The 14,884-nt window shown below is 41.0% G+C and overlaps 1 protein-coding gene across 1 annotated transcript; it reads right to left on the bottom strand.

Moving 5' to 3' along the window:
* Positions 1–227: 227 nt before the first annotated feature.
* LOC310987884 (monocarboxylate transporter 13) lies at positions 228–5,145 on the bottom strand (the record flags this gene model as incomplete). Its single annotated transcript, XM_083974353.1, has 5 exons — positions 228–412; positions 3,091–3,331; positions 3,426–4,141; positions 4,236–4,379; positions 4,923–5,145. 5 exons carry the CDS (start codon positions 5,143–5,145, stop codon positions 228–230), a joined length of 1,509 nt encoding a protein of 502 aa, XP_083830479.1.
* Between the last annotated feature and the right edge of the window lie 9,739 nt (positions 5,146–14,884).

Raw genomic sequence — 14,884 nt, 5'->3', positions numbered from 1 at the left:
TCTAAAGGATTTATCAATTTCCTCGTTCCCTGCAAGTGCACGCTGTCAGTGGCTTGTGTGACGGACTGTGACCATGCTGACTCTAAAGCCCATAATCACTGACATTGAGAAAAAAATTGAAAATGTCAAATTTGGAGGCCGAAAACAACAACAATTGTCACGTCAAAGTCCATCAGCAACAGAAAAACTGTGTTTCCGTCTCTAATGTCGTGCCGAGCTCTTTGGCTTCAGCTCCGTGGCTTCAGGCTTTGCCCCGTTTTGTCCATATGCATGTCGTGATTTCTGGTGTTTGACCTCTGACCCCTGCGGTTTATCTGACAGAGGAGGAGCAGGAAAAGAGCGGAGACGATGAGAGCTGCCCCCGCCATGTAGAAACCCATGCCATAATCACTCATCTTGTCAATGAAGTATCCTAAAATGAAAAGAAGAACACATGTGAGTGGTTTGCAGCTTTGACTCTGCCACATCCATGCTGGCTTAAACACAGCAATATCCCAATTACGTTATCATTTTGGCTTAATTTAGCAGTAGATCGTTACAAATGAGGCAAAAGACGGAGGCAGCGATAGGGAGAGGAGGATTGCAGAAAGATTAATTTCATCCTAAGGCAGTAACGCCAGTGCTTTCCTCCCGTGACGGAAACATAATTAGAACGCTTTGATGCATCCTCAACATTCGTCAACTCTCTGCTCTTCAAAGTGCTGAAAGTACCGAACGGTACAGTAAATAAGTTAGAAATAGCCTCTGTGTCAGAGGGACCATGTTGGGCTATAAATAGGACACCAGAGGCTACATTTGTATTGACTTGTCTTCAATTAGCACATAACACGATTTGAGGTCAGCATCAGCCTTTGGTCTTGTCTTAAATTCAACATTTACACTTCAATCACTTTAATCTAAATTAGATAGGTTCAAGAACTTGTTCAACAGATATACATTGGAAAAAATGTTGAATTGAAGTTCAAAGCGAGGGAGTGGAAAGTGTTTGTTTATGTTTTCTAAGATTTCCCTGATATATCAGGCCAGAGACAACATGACGACTGACCATATACAGCCCTAAAGTCCAAACCACCGACACGCACACATCCTGCAGAGCGAAGCCTACTGTAGCAGCTTGTCCACTTTGAAAACTCTTATTCCATGTTTTTTTCTTTGCTACCCTGACTGCCGTCTTGTAAATGCATAAATACCATCAAATGAATCCAAACAACAACATAAGGTCAACGTGTTTTTTTCCCCCACAGTTGGAGACACAGTTTCCCCAGCTGATTTACTGCTGGCTGTGCTCAGAGCCAGGGTACTTTATGCCTGGGTTGGCTTGCTGTGCCTGCATGGGTGCCAAAGTAAAGTTGGGTGTTTGTCAGGCTGTATTTACTTCCATTGTTTAGAGCTTTGTGTGAAAACAGGTCATAGCTTCAATAATCACGTTCAAATGCTCGTTGGTTTGTAGGACTGTGGGTGGTGAAGCTGCAGCTTGTGTCGATTTGCATTGAGAAAACACAGGCAAACAAATGTTTCCCCCCTCTACTTTGCATCAGTACCAGATGCAACTGCCATGTCACTCTAATAGCTGGCTATTTTTATTTTTCACAAAAGAATAGATTACTGAAGATAAGTGCAAACAGATTGCCCAAGTAGCTGGCTCGTTTGAGACACTGCCCAGCCCCTGCCAAAACCTATCCATTTACTCAAAGATGTATTTAAATGTGTTATGCAGGACCAGTGGGATACAAAATATCACACCTAAAAATATCACACTTCAGAATCATTATCCTTAATTAATTTCTCAACTAATCCTAAACTGAAAATATGGAAAACTGTGAGTAAATAGAAAGTTTTTACACTACAATAATAAGGTGTGGGTTATACAAACATATCAGGAAGTTTCTAAAATACTTTCCATTTTTATACATCTTAGGATTACTTAAAGCTGCTATAATGAATGTTTACAAGTTAACAATGGAGTAACAAATAATGTGTATGAGAAAGCAGTCACTTGTGATGACGAACCCACAGAGAAATATAATATAACTCTGCAGATTCCTTCGGCTCTAAAGAACAATTTATCCTCTTCCAGCTTATTGCTATTCTTATGCATTTTCAGGAACAGCAGGCAGGCGGCTGTTTTCAGGGTAAGAAGCTCTGCAGACCCACTGTACACCACCGGCCAAGCACAGCAGAGTTAGTGAGCGTATGCTGAACATAGTGAAGCATTTATAAAGAGGCAAGTTTTCTCAGGAGTTGGTGTAGAGTACAATGGAGTGAAAACTGCTCTTACTTTTGTCAGGTTTATTTGGTTGACGCAATAATGTGCTTAGACGTGTAAATGTGGAAACTGCACAGAAACAGTTGCATCTTAAAAGAGGACTTGGTATTCACACGACTTTTTCTTCTCTTTGGTTTTTTACCACAATTGTTTCATCATAGTGTGTGAGTTTGGACAAAATTAATGTCTCAAGTGAAGTGCATAAAATTCAGTAGAGGAGAAACTCCATTTAACCAAAAAAAAAAAAAATCTTTGGCCATTCGGCCATGAAATTAACACAACCATAACGCATCCGGATATTATAATCTTTGCATAGCTGCACTTTGAATATCAAACTCCCCGTATCCTGTGGGATGGACCATCGACAAAACCCATGATTAATTGAGAGGTGGTGCTGCATGTCAGAAAGGTATAAAAATCTAATTTTCATTGAATAGGCTCACTGGGCTGGGCTTACAATGCAGAACGACGTATAAGCACATTCATTGTGTGATTTAATGTGATGGAAGAATAGGACAAGGAGACTGGCAGACTCTGTAACCTGGAGTTAATGATTTGAATTTTTTCCCTGACACTCTGCTAACAGAAATGTTAGCACACAATAAATTAAATACTCTTCCTTTTCTACTCTCTGCAGCTTTCTTGTTTATTTCTCACTGTCGCAGTCGGTTAGCGTGGTGGAGTGGATCATAGGGAATATTCCAGCAACTACTGTACTCAAAACTGAAATCCATTTCTTTTTGAAATTCCCAGTTAGCACACTATGTACTTGCAGTTTACTATCAAAGCATCGCTCATCATCGCTCTTGTGGTGTATTTCTCACCAGCGATGGGTGGTCCGAACAGGCCTCCGCTGCTGCGTATCAGCATGAAAAAACCCAGTGCGCTTCCGAGCCTGTGGACACCCACGACCTCAGCCAGCACGGTGATGTGGATGCAGACCACGGCACCGAACACCAGGCCGTAAACTGCACTGACGGCGGCCAGCTCCAAGAACGAGGAGGCCAGTGGGCAGAGGAGCAGCACAGTACCCAGCAGAATCACTGTAGCTGTCAGCTGTTGAACCTGGCGGGAACAGAGAGGAAACAACAGACTGTGCATCATCTGTTACAATTATGTTGTCTTGACACATTTTTAAAAAAGATGAAATTGAACATACCATCTCTACTAGTCTCAGATTTGCCACCCAGCCGAAAAACAGCCTTCCAAACAAGTCCAGCACAGCAGAGATGGACATGAGCGCAGCCGCTTGGTACTCCTCGATCCCTTTACTGCGAGCATAAGGAACCAGGAACAGGGCTGGAGCAAAGAAACCCAGAGCAGCAAACACCCCAAACATTGAATAGACCATGAACTCTACATTAGTGATGAGGGTAAAATCAACATAGCGTAGGATTGTAGTCCTTAAATCAGCCCCCTTAGTCCTGCACTTTGAGCCTTTAGTTGAACCAAGTGTCTCCTCAGGGTCTTGAAGACATCCCTCCATTGTCCCCTGGTCAGACCTCTCTGTTACTCTCAGCTGCTCCGTCTCTTGGCGGTTTGATTTGCTCCGATCCGAGTCCTCTTGTGTGAGCAGTTCCAGCGATAAGCCCTGCTCTTCTGCTCCGACCTCCCTGACCCGAGTCACATCTCTGGTGGCTTTCAGCGGCCTCAGCAGCATCCCGCACACACACAAGTGAAGCTGCAGTCCTCCCAGGATCACCAGAGCCCCCCTCCAGGAGTAATTGTCAATCACTAGCTGGAACAGTGGTGTGAGGACAAATGTAAAAATGCACTCTCCAGCACTGGCCATGGCGTTGGCTACTGGACGTCTCTTTTCAAAGTATAAGCCCAGCATGGTCATTGTAGGGGTCCAGATTAATGCACAGCCCAGACCTGCAGAAAATAACAGTTTAAGAATAACTTTCTATTGATTAATGATTGAGTTTGTGTGTGTATGTTTGCACGTCTGCAGCTATTAACCACTCACCATTTAGGAACCCCACTGTTAGGTAGAGCTCAGTCAGGTTACGAGCGAAAGCCCCAATCACGACTCCGAAGCTGCAAATGAGTCCACCTGTTATCACTACAGAGCGATGGCTGAAGCGAGCACTCAGAGCAGATGCTACAGGAGCTGCACAGGGACACACGGGCCATGCTTATTTATTAGTATTCAACACAAAGTAGGGTAAATCTCAGGTTAACGAAATGACACTTCACCCAACCCTTCACAGCAAGTAAGAATACCTGCCTTTTTTTAACATGTGTAAATGAAGATGTTATCTTCAAATGTAATCATCCTTGATCAATATTCAGTCAGTGAACACAGACATTTTGTTAAATCACCAGATTTAAGAGGTTTAAGCGTTTTAAGGTTTAAGAATTTTAATCCTAGTGTCACTGTCTGACTAGGCTTACATTTGCAGCAGTCAGATAATAAGATTTTACCCGGAGTATGAGAGCACCGGAGATCAAAAATCAATCATATGGTGTTTTTCTAATGGCTTGTATTATTAAGGTGGTACAGTTCATTCAACACAACAAATCCTTTTTTAGTAGGATGTAAGAAAGAGCCACCTGGTGGTCGGAAACTTAAAGATTTGATGTAAAGTGAAGGGATTTCTCAAAGTAATTCATAAATTTGATTATGCACTTAAAAAGAAGAGTTCATAATTACCTAAAATGTGAATGGTAGCAACCGCTATAGAGGTGATCCATGATGTTTCCGTTGCTGTGGCTTCAAAGTATTTGTGTATCTCAACGTAGAATACGCCAAAGGCCTTAATGACCCCGAAGGTCAGACCAAAGACTACGCAGCCAGAGAGTGCGATGAACCAAGCGTAGCCACCATCGGGCGCTGCTGCAGTTGTTGCCTTCTGAGCCTTTGCTGGAGAGTCCATGTCAATATGAACTGGTCTCAGCTGCACTCAGGTGTCTTGGGAGAAACATACAGATGATTTTTTTTTTTTACAGTGTAGAATTTGAAAGCAGCAGAGTCATAAATTATTTTCTTTATTGCAACACTAACATTAGATGCAGCTGTCAAAGTCAGGACTGTGCAGTAAAGAAATGTTTCTACTGGCCTGTACAGAGTCTGATTCAGCTGTGAGTCAGGTCATGACACCCAACATCAACACCCAACCTCATTTATTTATGCTTTTCTAGCACAATATCAAAATAGAGATATCTTACATATATCAATGCCCATTTAGAGTATTTGTATTTGGACTGAGTAATTTAACAAGTGCGTGTGATGTTCAGGTGTCCGAATACCTTTAGTAATAATTTAGTGTCTGGTAGAAAGCCCCTGTTTTTCTACTGTTTTCTTGCCTTATTCATTCATAGGATTAAAGTTCCTTTACTGTACATCTACAGTAACATGTATACCGGTATCTCAATTCTTACTTGTAGTATTATGAAGCTCTCATCTGGGCTACTGGCTCAAACTACTCGTATTAGACTTTTCCAGTTAATGGTTTATGACAGATGGTCGTTCCCAGACATCGTCGACAGACTCCAACGATAACACCTGTCCAGAGAAAGAAATATAAAGTAACACTTTGTCATAGTGATCTATTTGTCAGGTATTTGGACCACACAGTCACTGCAAACAGATTAAATTTACCAAGCATGACAGGATTTAGCTCAATTCCTTTTTCAGTTGATGAAAAATACATAATACACATGATAATAATGGAGCTTTATAGGCAGCACGACAACCTGTTTACAAAGGATTTTCAGGCATTTTAATTATGGAGATTACCAACCTTCTGTGTGATTGGACTGGAAAAGGTCTAGACTCTAGACCTAAATCTGAATCATGGCCCCAATAGCTTGCAATACAAGACAGGGAGAATTGCATCTAAATACTTAATACCATTCACACATATTGTATTATATGTCAAGTCATATTAGTCCCGTACCTGTTGTGATCAAATGGAAGTCATCATGCCTCTCCTGGCCAGACCCACAAGTCACGCTTGTATATAGTCTTAAACTATGGCTTTGTCACTCCTTCCTGCTTTCATCGGCAGCAATTGTGATGTCACACATACAACAACAACAACATGCCAAATAGGGACTTCAGGTGAAAGTGTACAAGGGTGAAATATATGGCCAATAAGTGACAGAGACAACATGTTGAGTTACCGTACATGTGTCATGTGATGCCAAATCCCTTGGTCAAGTTATGTGCCAGAAGCAGTTAACCTAACAGACCTTTGTAACCCATTTCATCAGAGTGTTGACAAGAAGCTCTTGTGTGTAGTGTGGCCCGCCTCCTTTCCTTTCCTTGAAGTCCATGAAGAGATATCAATAGGCTTCGAACAGACCTTTTCAGAAAGCATTTTGCCAAATGGCCTTCTCATCTTTCACAATATAAACGTAAGAATTGCCCCCAGAATCGACCACCCTCGTCCAGCCCTGATATTTTGACATGGTTATCAAATTTACAGCAGCACTAAACCACTTTATCACCTTTTGGATCTCTGGATACAAACCAGACCAGGTGAACACAACCACAGGTTTTTTATGACCCATGCATTTAGTTGTTAGGGGACATCTAGTGGCCGTACTGTAGCAACTATGACACGAGCAAAGGGAAACAGTGACGTAGTATAAAGAGTGAAAAAGTCTGCATTAAGAGGAGGAGGGGTCAACAGAATATGGGAACATGATAGTACAGTGGTGATTGATTCCCAATCGGCAGTTTATATTGTAACCATAAAACGATTATGTAATGTTGAGGATCTAAAGTGATCTTTCCCTTGACCTAGCCAAGTAGTTTCTCTGCCTAGCCTAGCCTAACCATCCCAAACCAAACCAAACCAAACCAAACCAAATTAAACCATGATTGTTATTGTAATAACCATTGCTACAAAGGTGTAGTTGTTCAGGTGGCAAGAGTTGTTCACTCTTTCTTAGCATCAATAGGTAGTTAGCTTTGAACGCTAATACTCGTAGCTTACTTAAGACAGACAGTTTAATCCAGTCCTGATTTTGATATTTATTTTAGGAAAACTGGGTCAAAAAGCTTTACAGTTTTATACTTAGTTCACATAATTCCCTGTCTTATGTCGTGGTGCATCAGGGCCATGTGGATATCATTTTATGTTACAGTCATTTGTATTCAGTCTGTAGTCCCGCCATAAACCAACAACGTCTTTTGGGAAAATTGAAAAATAAAGTCAGGCAATAATAATTGGCACATGATAAACACCCACACAGGGAGATCAAGCTACAGACTCTGACAACCGAGACAATGTTCGGCATGGGGCAAGTCAACACAGTGGGGATGCCTGGCAAGTCCTTTCAGAAGTGATAAGCTTTCACATGCTCATGTCTCTCCTGCTGCCTCGTAGACAGCTAACGTGAATCCTCTGATGAGGGATGTGTCAAAATGTGCAGCAAAACCAAAGTGAAGGCAACAAGATACTCAGGGTGCATGCATGCTTCCTCTGGGCAAAGTTTCTTTACACGGACGAGGCCATGATAGGATGCTGTTTGATCGTTCATCAAAATGTGAATAACTAGCTTTCAAAAAATGTGCAAAGACTAAACAACCACTATTTTTTATTACTCTAATCACAATATGGCTCTAAGTCTAAAGTTTGCTCATTTCAATTTCATTCTCAATTCCAAATTCATACAATTAAAATTCAACAAGGACAAGCTGTTCATCAAAAAGAAACAACATCCATCCGCCCTGTCACTGTGTAACATTGTCTTTCTCATTAACAAACAAGAAAAGACGGAGATTATCTGAAATATGACCATATGTGAAAAGACTTTTACAGTCAGATGGCTTCATTATCCCACAAACAGCTTTTAGACAATTGCTGCATAAATTAGCAGTAGCTGCCTGTTTGTGATACAGCCTGCCAATAAACTTTCCCAAACTATTAATTTAGCTAATGAATGACCTGTTTTATGAGCTTTACAGTTCACTAAAGAGGCACTGTACCAAGGTTTGTAGTGTGCCAGATCATTATTGGGGACAAGCACCTTTTAGAAGGCCAAGTGCGAAGCGTTTTGGCAAAGTTCTTGTGGGCCTCTGAGTCAGCAGACAGCAGCACAGACAGTCTAGTCTTGTTTTAATGGGGCAACAAATGATTATTTATGTCCTATTGATCTCATTAGATCCTCTAGAACTGTCAACACAACACTAAACCATTTAAGTCACAGCGTAGAGGTGACTCATAGGCCCAATTTAAACACAAATGGTCCAGTTGTATTCCCCTAAATCTTATTGTACTGTAGAATCACTCTCTTAGTTTGAGAGATTTCGAACTTTTAGAGCTCTGGATTGTGCTGAAGGTCACTGTGTCGCAGTGCTGCTTGAGTGTGGAGAGACACACAGAGAGAGGAGGGAGGAGTCAGATTCAATCTTTTTTTTCTATGCATCTGCCCATCATCCCGATAATAATTTAGATGGGAATACATCTCCAGGATGTGTTACATAATATCCTGAATAGATTTATCCCAGCCCTTTTTTTTCTTTTTTTCCTAAGGATCTACTGTAGTTTTTTTTTTTTTTTTTCATGGAAAAGCCTTGCTTTTGGTGCACAGAACATTGAATTATACATCCCCAATGGCTGTTCTAAAAACAATAAAAGATTTATAGGCAAGGGTGATGAATTATAAATCTATGGTGGGGATGACTGGTAAGGGTAGAGCAGTGGTATAGATGGAGAGGAACACCTTCTGAATAATGAATACGTGCGGGTGAGGCCTGACACAGTGAGCACAGAGGGGAGAGTTATTAGCTGTGTTTCCAGGAGAAGGTGGACTCCTCTCATGTCTGTTTGTTTGTCTTCTTCGGGTTTCATTTTGGCCAAGCTTCATGTCTGAGTTGTTCCCTTTCACCTGGGCTGTGCAGACTGTCTTGAAACAACCCCAAATGAGTGTTAACATATACAGTAATGTCACACTTTCTGTCTCAGATGTTCGTGCATACGAAGGTAACCCTGCTGCATGTGAAAACAAAACAAAAACAAAACAGAGACAGTTCTGATCTCAACTAGGATCATTAAATTTTTAATAAGGTTCATGTTATACAACCATAGGGGCAGCGGTTCCTTCATTCCAGTATTTTTCAGGGATTTATGCAATCTGTGATAACATGACAGAACAATTTCTATGAATTCCAGTATCCTGATTTTGGGGAAAAACTTTGCTGAGTAAATCTTTGTTTTTTGAATTTCTAAGAGTTCAACGTGACCATGATGCAATTCCTGTGAAATTCTGCTTAACTCTGTTGTGAGCAAGCTTTTTCAGTCTACCTCTCCATGAAAGGAAAGGACCCGGTTATTTGTTGTTCGGTACACTGCGTGTTATTCATTCATTATGTGGTTAGGACTAGTTGACCATTTTTTAGTGTGCTAACATACTAAATTGTAATGTTTGAAATAGTAAACACCATAAACCTACCTGCTAAATGTCACATTGCATGAGGCAAATCTATTTAAATTCCCAAAAGATTGAGTTACACCTTCTGAATTCGGATTAGTAAATGTGCTCAAGTTTGACTTACAGTATTGGGAAGTTTTCAACTTTACAACAGAAGCAGAATAGATTATTGTGTAAAACTACATTAGGGCAAACTGTGATGAGCAGCCAAGTCACATTTTTGCAGATATGAAGTCATTGTGGATATATCAGCATGCCAACATTACAATCAGTCTCATAATAGCACTGTACTGAAACCTACTAGCATTGAGGGTCAAATAGGAGTTCGAAATGGTAGACAAAGCCCTTTATGTCCAAGGAAAGAACATTTGAATAACTTGGTTTGACCATGAACCAGTGTACTATAACAACTGTATATTCATAATCAAAAAGCATTGTGGATATAACCACAACAAAGCAACAGCAGTGTTACACAACAACATAACTTAACTGAATTTTAAATGTGTCCAACAACAGCCACTCGCACATTCACTTCACTTCACTACAATAATTGCCATAAAAGCTAACAAGCCAGTAGGGATGTGAGTGTGACTTTGTGTGTGTGATGCAATCAGACACTTGATTGTGTGATGAGCCAAGGTCATTGTAAAAGAACAATGAGGAGGTAATCATACAGGGAGGGAGTCAGCTGGCATCGACTAACCGGCCCGCAGTCTCTGGACCTCGCTCCTGCTCTCTGATTAGTAGCGGCAGAACCAAAAGTCTGGCAAATCAATGTTTATTACAACCCATCTGTCTGTGTTTGTCTGTGATAAAAACACAAGTCCTACCTCAGATCTTGCCTCTTCAGATTATTGCTGGAGGCTTGCCATACACACACAGACACGCACACACATACACACACCTCATGAAGGATTCAAATCGTTGTGGTTTAAGTGACTTTGGTGCTTTTGTTTCTCTCATCGGGTTGCAAATGGGTGTGAATGGCACGACTCTCTTTAGAGACGGTGTGAAATGTGATTCTGGAGCTGTAATATACATTTATTAAATACATATTCATAAACTACCTTACTGAGCTCAATTGGTCTCTGGTGATTTAATTAGGAGAAGTGTGAGGTTGTAAACTGCACAGCTGGTTCCTGGGCAGAGGGAAATTCTTCTGAGCTGATTTTCAGGCCGGTCAGGTTCGGTTAAAGTGGCCCTCGGCACCTTCCCCACTCTGTCTTCTCCGAAAAAACGGCTTAGTCAATGATCATTTAGGATTCAGCCTCGCTTAAAAACCAAATCATGTACCCAGACTGCTACACGCCAACCCACACACACACACACACTGCAGCACACACTGCACATCTGCACACTTGTATAGCTTGCAGATATCCTTTTCATCTATCTCCACACTTTTCTCAGCCTCCTCCAAGATTTTTTTTGTTTTGTTTTAAGCTGAGTGTGACTTATTCTGGTGAATGAAAAGGAGAGAGGAGAGGAAATGACTTCCTCCAGAGGGCGGCTGACTAGTCCGGTCAGAAATTCTGCAGACACATCATCCAAACTCAGCCAACACTTGGTACAAGTAAACAGAGTTGACCTTTGGACATGGATAACCATTAATCCATGGATCTAGTCACACTTCACCCAAGGGAATGCGGGAACAGGTGTGTCGCTAATGCCTCATAATCTTTCTCCCTTTTGTGAGAGTGATACAAAGACTACACATCCATTATTTAGCACATCTTTATTTTCTCTCAAATTTGAACCTCTTAGAGTAGTTTAAATTCTCCACCTCATTGTCTAAATGATTTGCTAGGTGAAGGACTTTGTGACTTTTCTTTCTTATAAAGAGTGGTGTCACGATCTGTTTTAAACTATATTAAGATGAGCTTAAGTGCAGCCTCTCCTCGGATGACTCTGTCCTTTTCAGCTCTGCGTGCCATCTCCTGCCCTCCACCTCTGTTTTCAGTGCATCAGCCCTTTGCTTGCATCTCTGTGGCACACTCCCAGAAAGCACAGGTGTGTGTGGGCTTACCCAGATGGCAGCGTTGTCGATGCTGAGGGGGAAGCAGCCAACTAGCCGACTGGACACGGGTCATCCACCGGCCATGCAGAACCTTTTCTAACACCAGCTGAAACGACAACTTCGATTCGTTAACGTTTCCACAATTATGTGATTATGTGGGCTGGTGATGATTAGAAAGAAACGCATCTTTAAAATCTGAGATCATTTTTCATTAGCATGTACCATTGGATTCCTTTAAAAGCAATGCCTAACCAGTAGAGACTCTTTTCTTTTTGCTCAATTATCTGCATGAGCAGTAATTACAGTCATCTACAGCTGCTGATTTTGCTGAACGGCTGGTGCCATTGTTGCACACTGACAGACGTAGTATTGGCTCCAGATCAATGGATGCCAAATTGAGACATATCCCTGTTTCCACAACATCACAGCAAAGAGGAGCAGCACTAGTGAAACCATTCCAGCCTCTCTATGCCCAAAAGCATTCATTTTTCATTTAATTAAAACATAAGAGGATTTAAGACACAATAACAGACCCTTGTGCTGCAGAGTAAACCATATACAGTACAGTATGCACAGCTCAAACACAAAATGAATATGTAAATAGTTCATCTCACCTGTTGATGCCGAGCTGTGGTCTCCAGGTGAAAGGTGTGTCGAGTCACAAGGTTGTTTCCAGGAAATGCAAAGATGTTGACATGTAGGTGAAAGGCGGAGGGAGCTGTGACTTAATGAGCAGGATCAGCTGCTGTTGGAGGTTTTTTTTTTTCATGTGTGTGTGATGCTGTGTCTGTTTGAAAACGAGGATTTCACAAGGGAATAGCTCCCCTGAGCTTTGGGATGCACCCTCACTTCCCTACCGGAAATCTTGAAAGAGGATAATATTGGAAAATGATCTGGTGGAAATAGATGTTCACCATTATGAACAAACAATTTGAAGTCTGTGGATATTCCTCAAATAACTTTAATTATTAAAACAGCGACTTCTTTTCTATCACCAAGCTCAGTATGTATTGTATATTATGCAATAAGCGTCTAAATTTTACATTTTTGAAAATTCCTAACAAACCAACCATACGTGCTACAGTTTTGTAACTTTCACCAAAATGTAGCCTTAATACTGCAGAAACCTTTGTACATTTAAACTCATTACAAATTAGGAAGTCCATCACTCTGTTTTTTTCAAAAACTGTAAAACTTATTAAACCTTTCTTGTCCCACAATTTTTTGCTCAATTGACACCAAATTTGTTACACTGCATCCTCAGACTTGTACACAAAGGTAATACACGGATCTTTGATATTTTAAAAATTGAGCCTTACAGTGCATGAAAACGTTTGACTGTAAACATATACCAGCCAATTGTTGCTGAATACGTTTTCAATCTTCCTGAAAAAAATTGAGAATATTTTGGAGTCGTGGTTGATGAAGTTAGGGCACATATGAGAATTTTATCTCAAAAACAGAATTTTTGAAAACATTTTGAATTTTGCTCTCATGGGAACAACTGCAGTCAATGTGAGAGTGGCATTTTAAACATCAGATTTTCTCTTATGAAGCAAAACATTTAGCGTTTAAAATAAATCACCAACATTTCCATGCTGTGAAGATGCAATTTATGTAATATCAGATTTTTGTCTTGATAACAGAATTTTTGAAATTTTGAAATCTGCCTTGACAAATGCTGCCTGGCTGGCGACTGTCTGAGTTCATTTGTGAAGCCACAAACCAGGTCAGGCTTACAGCCAATGAGTTGGAGGATGATTCTTGGTGTCGGAGGTTGTGAGTTCAAGCCTCAGCTAAGGCAGAATGGACATTGTAATGCCGATGTTCTTGTTGTCTCCCTATTTTGTCTCTTGTTACTCAGAATTGCCTAAATTTGTCCAAAATTGCCTGGTCCCGACCACTGATGCGAAGCAGCTTTAATTAGTCATTTATACTGTAGGCCAGCCTCTGCCTCTCGCCATCCATCATGATAATGAAAAGTGACCATTTATAAAGAAACAACTTGTCAGAAATGGGCAACATGATCTGGTTAACATGTGAACAGAAGCCAAAAAAACAAACACACAAACAAAAAAAAACACTGATCAGAGTGTAAATATTTCAGATAAATGAGCCTTTTGTCCTGCAGCTCCAGTCCTGTGGGCGTTTTCACACCATTATTTCACCTCGCGCCATCATTTACTCAATGTAATTTGCATCTCCCTTGTTTCTAACTATGTTATTTCTCCCACAGAGCTGCTCTTTGGGTAGTCAACTAGTACAACTCCAGAATATTGATTCACTATGAAGACGCCCCTTCTTTCATTATAGCCTTCGTGGCCGCTCTAGAAGCAGCCACGAAGGCTAAAGAATTAGCCTTGAGTCAGGTTATGATCTGTGTGTCCATCTCCTATGGAGTTTTAAGAGCGGCGGCTCATCAGAGTCAGGTTGACACCACATAAAGGTCTAATTCTGAGTCCAAGCACATAGTTCAGCTCATAATGAAGCTGAATAATGTGCTCGGCTCAGATAAGAAGACGGAAAAAAAGACTCTTTATCTCTGTCCCCCCCTCTTTCATTGCCTCATTCTGTCCGTCCTCATTTTTGATGAATTTAACATTATTGTAGCTCTGCTTCTGACTAAACCAAATAATATAACTGACATCATTCACAGCAAAAACAAGAGCATATATGTCCTCATTTTTGTCACCCAGAAAGATGCATGGTTCTCCAGTAGTTTTACATTTAAATCAAACCTCCTCTCCTCTTCTGATTTTGCTTCCTGCGCTGGCTGCAACTTTCACACATCAGATCACAGTAAAACAACTTTACTTCCCACTTTCATTGACATACACATTTTATGTTATTCAGTCAATTGGTTGGAGTATCCCTACTGTGAGGCAGTGTTGTCACTTTTCTCTTTCATTCTTTTAAATTAGAGAGAAAAGACACTCCAGGACTCCTTGAAGACTCCTTCAGCTGATTAAATCCTACATTTGCAGTCTGAGCTGTGTGCTCTCAATACAGTAGATGGTGGGATATAGCCTCTATAGGGGCCTCTGGAGTGATAGTCTCTGTCTGTGTGATTTAATTGGATCCACATCTTATCAGAGACCTTGTGGTGTGCATCCGACTTGACACAAATAGCAGAGAGCAAACACCGACTGATCGTATCAAAGAAGGAATTTATAAAGACTTTTGACACGAGAGGGAAAACGGCTGCATGGTGGCATTTC

This window comes from Trachurus trachurus (assembly GCF_905171665.1).
Source record: "Trachurus trachurus genome assembly, chromosome: 6".
Lineage (NCBI taxonomy): Eukaryota > Metazoa > Chordata > Actinopteri > Carangiformes > Carangidae > Trachurus > Trachurus trachurus.
Note: the sequence above shows the minus strand (reverse complement) of the source record. Positions and strands in the feature narration are given on the sequence as shown.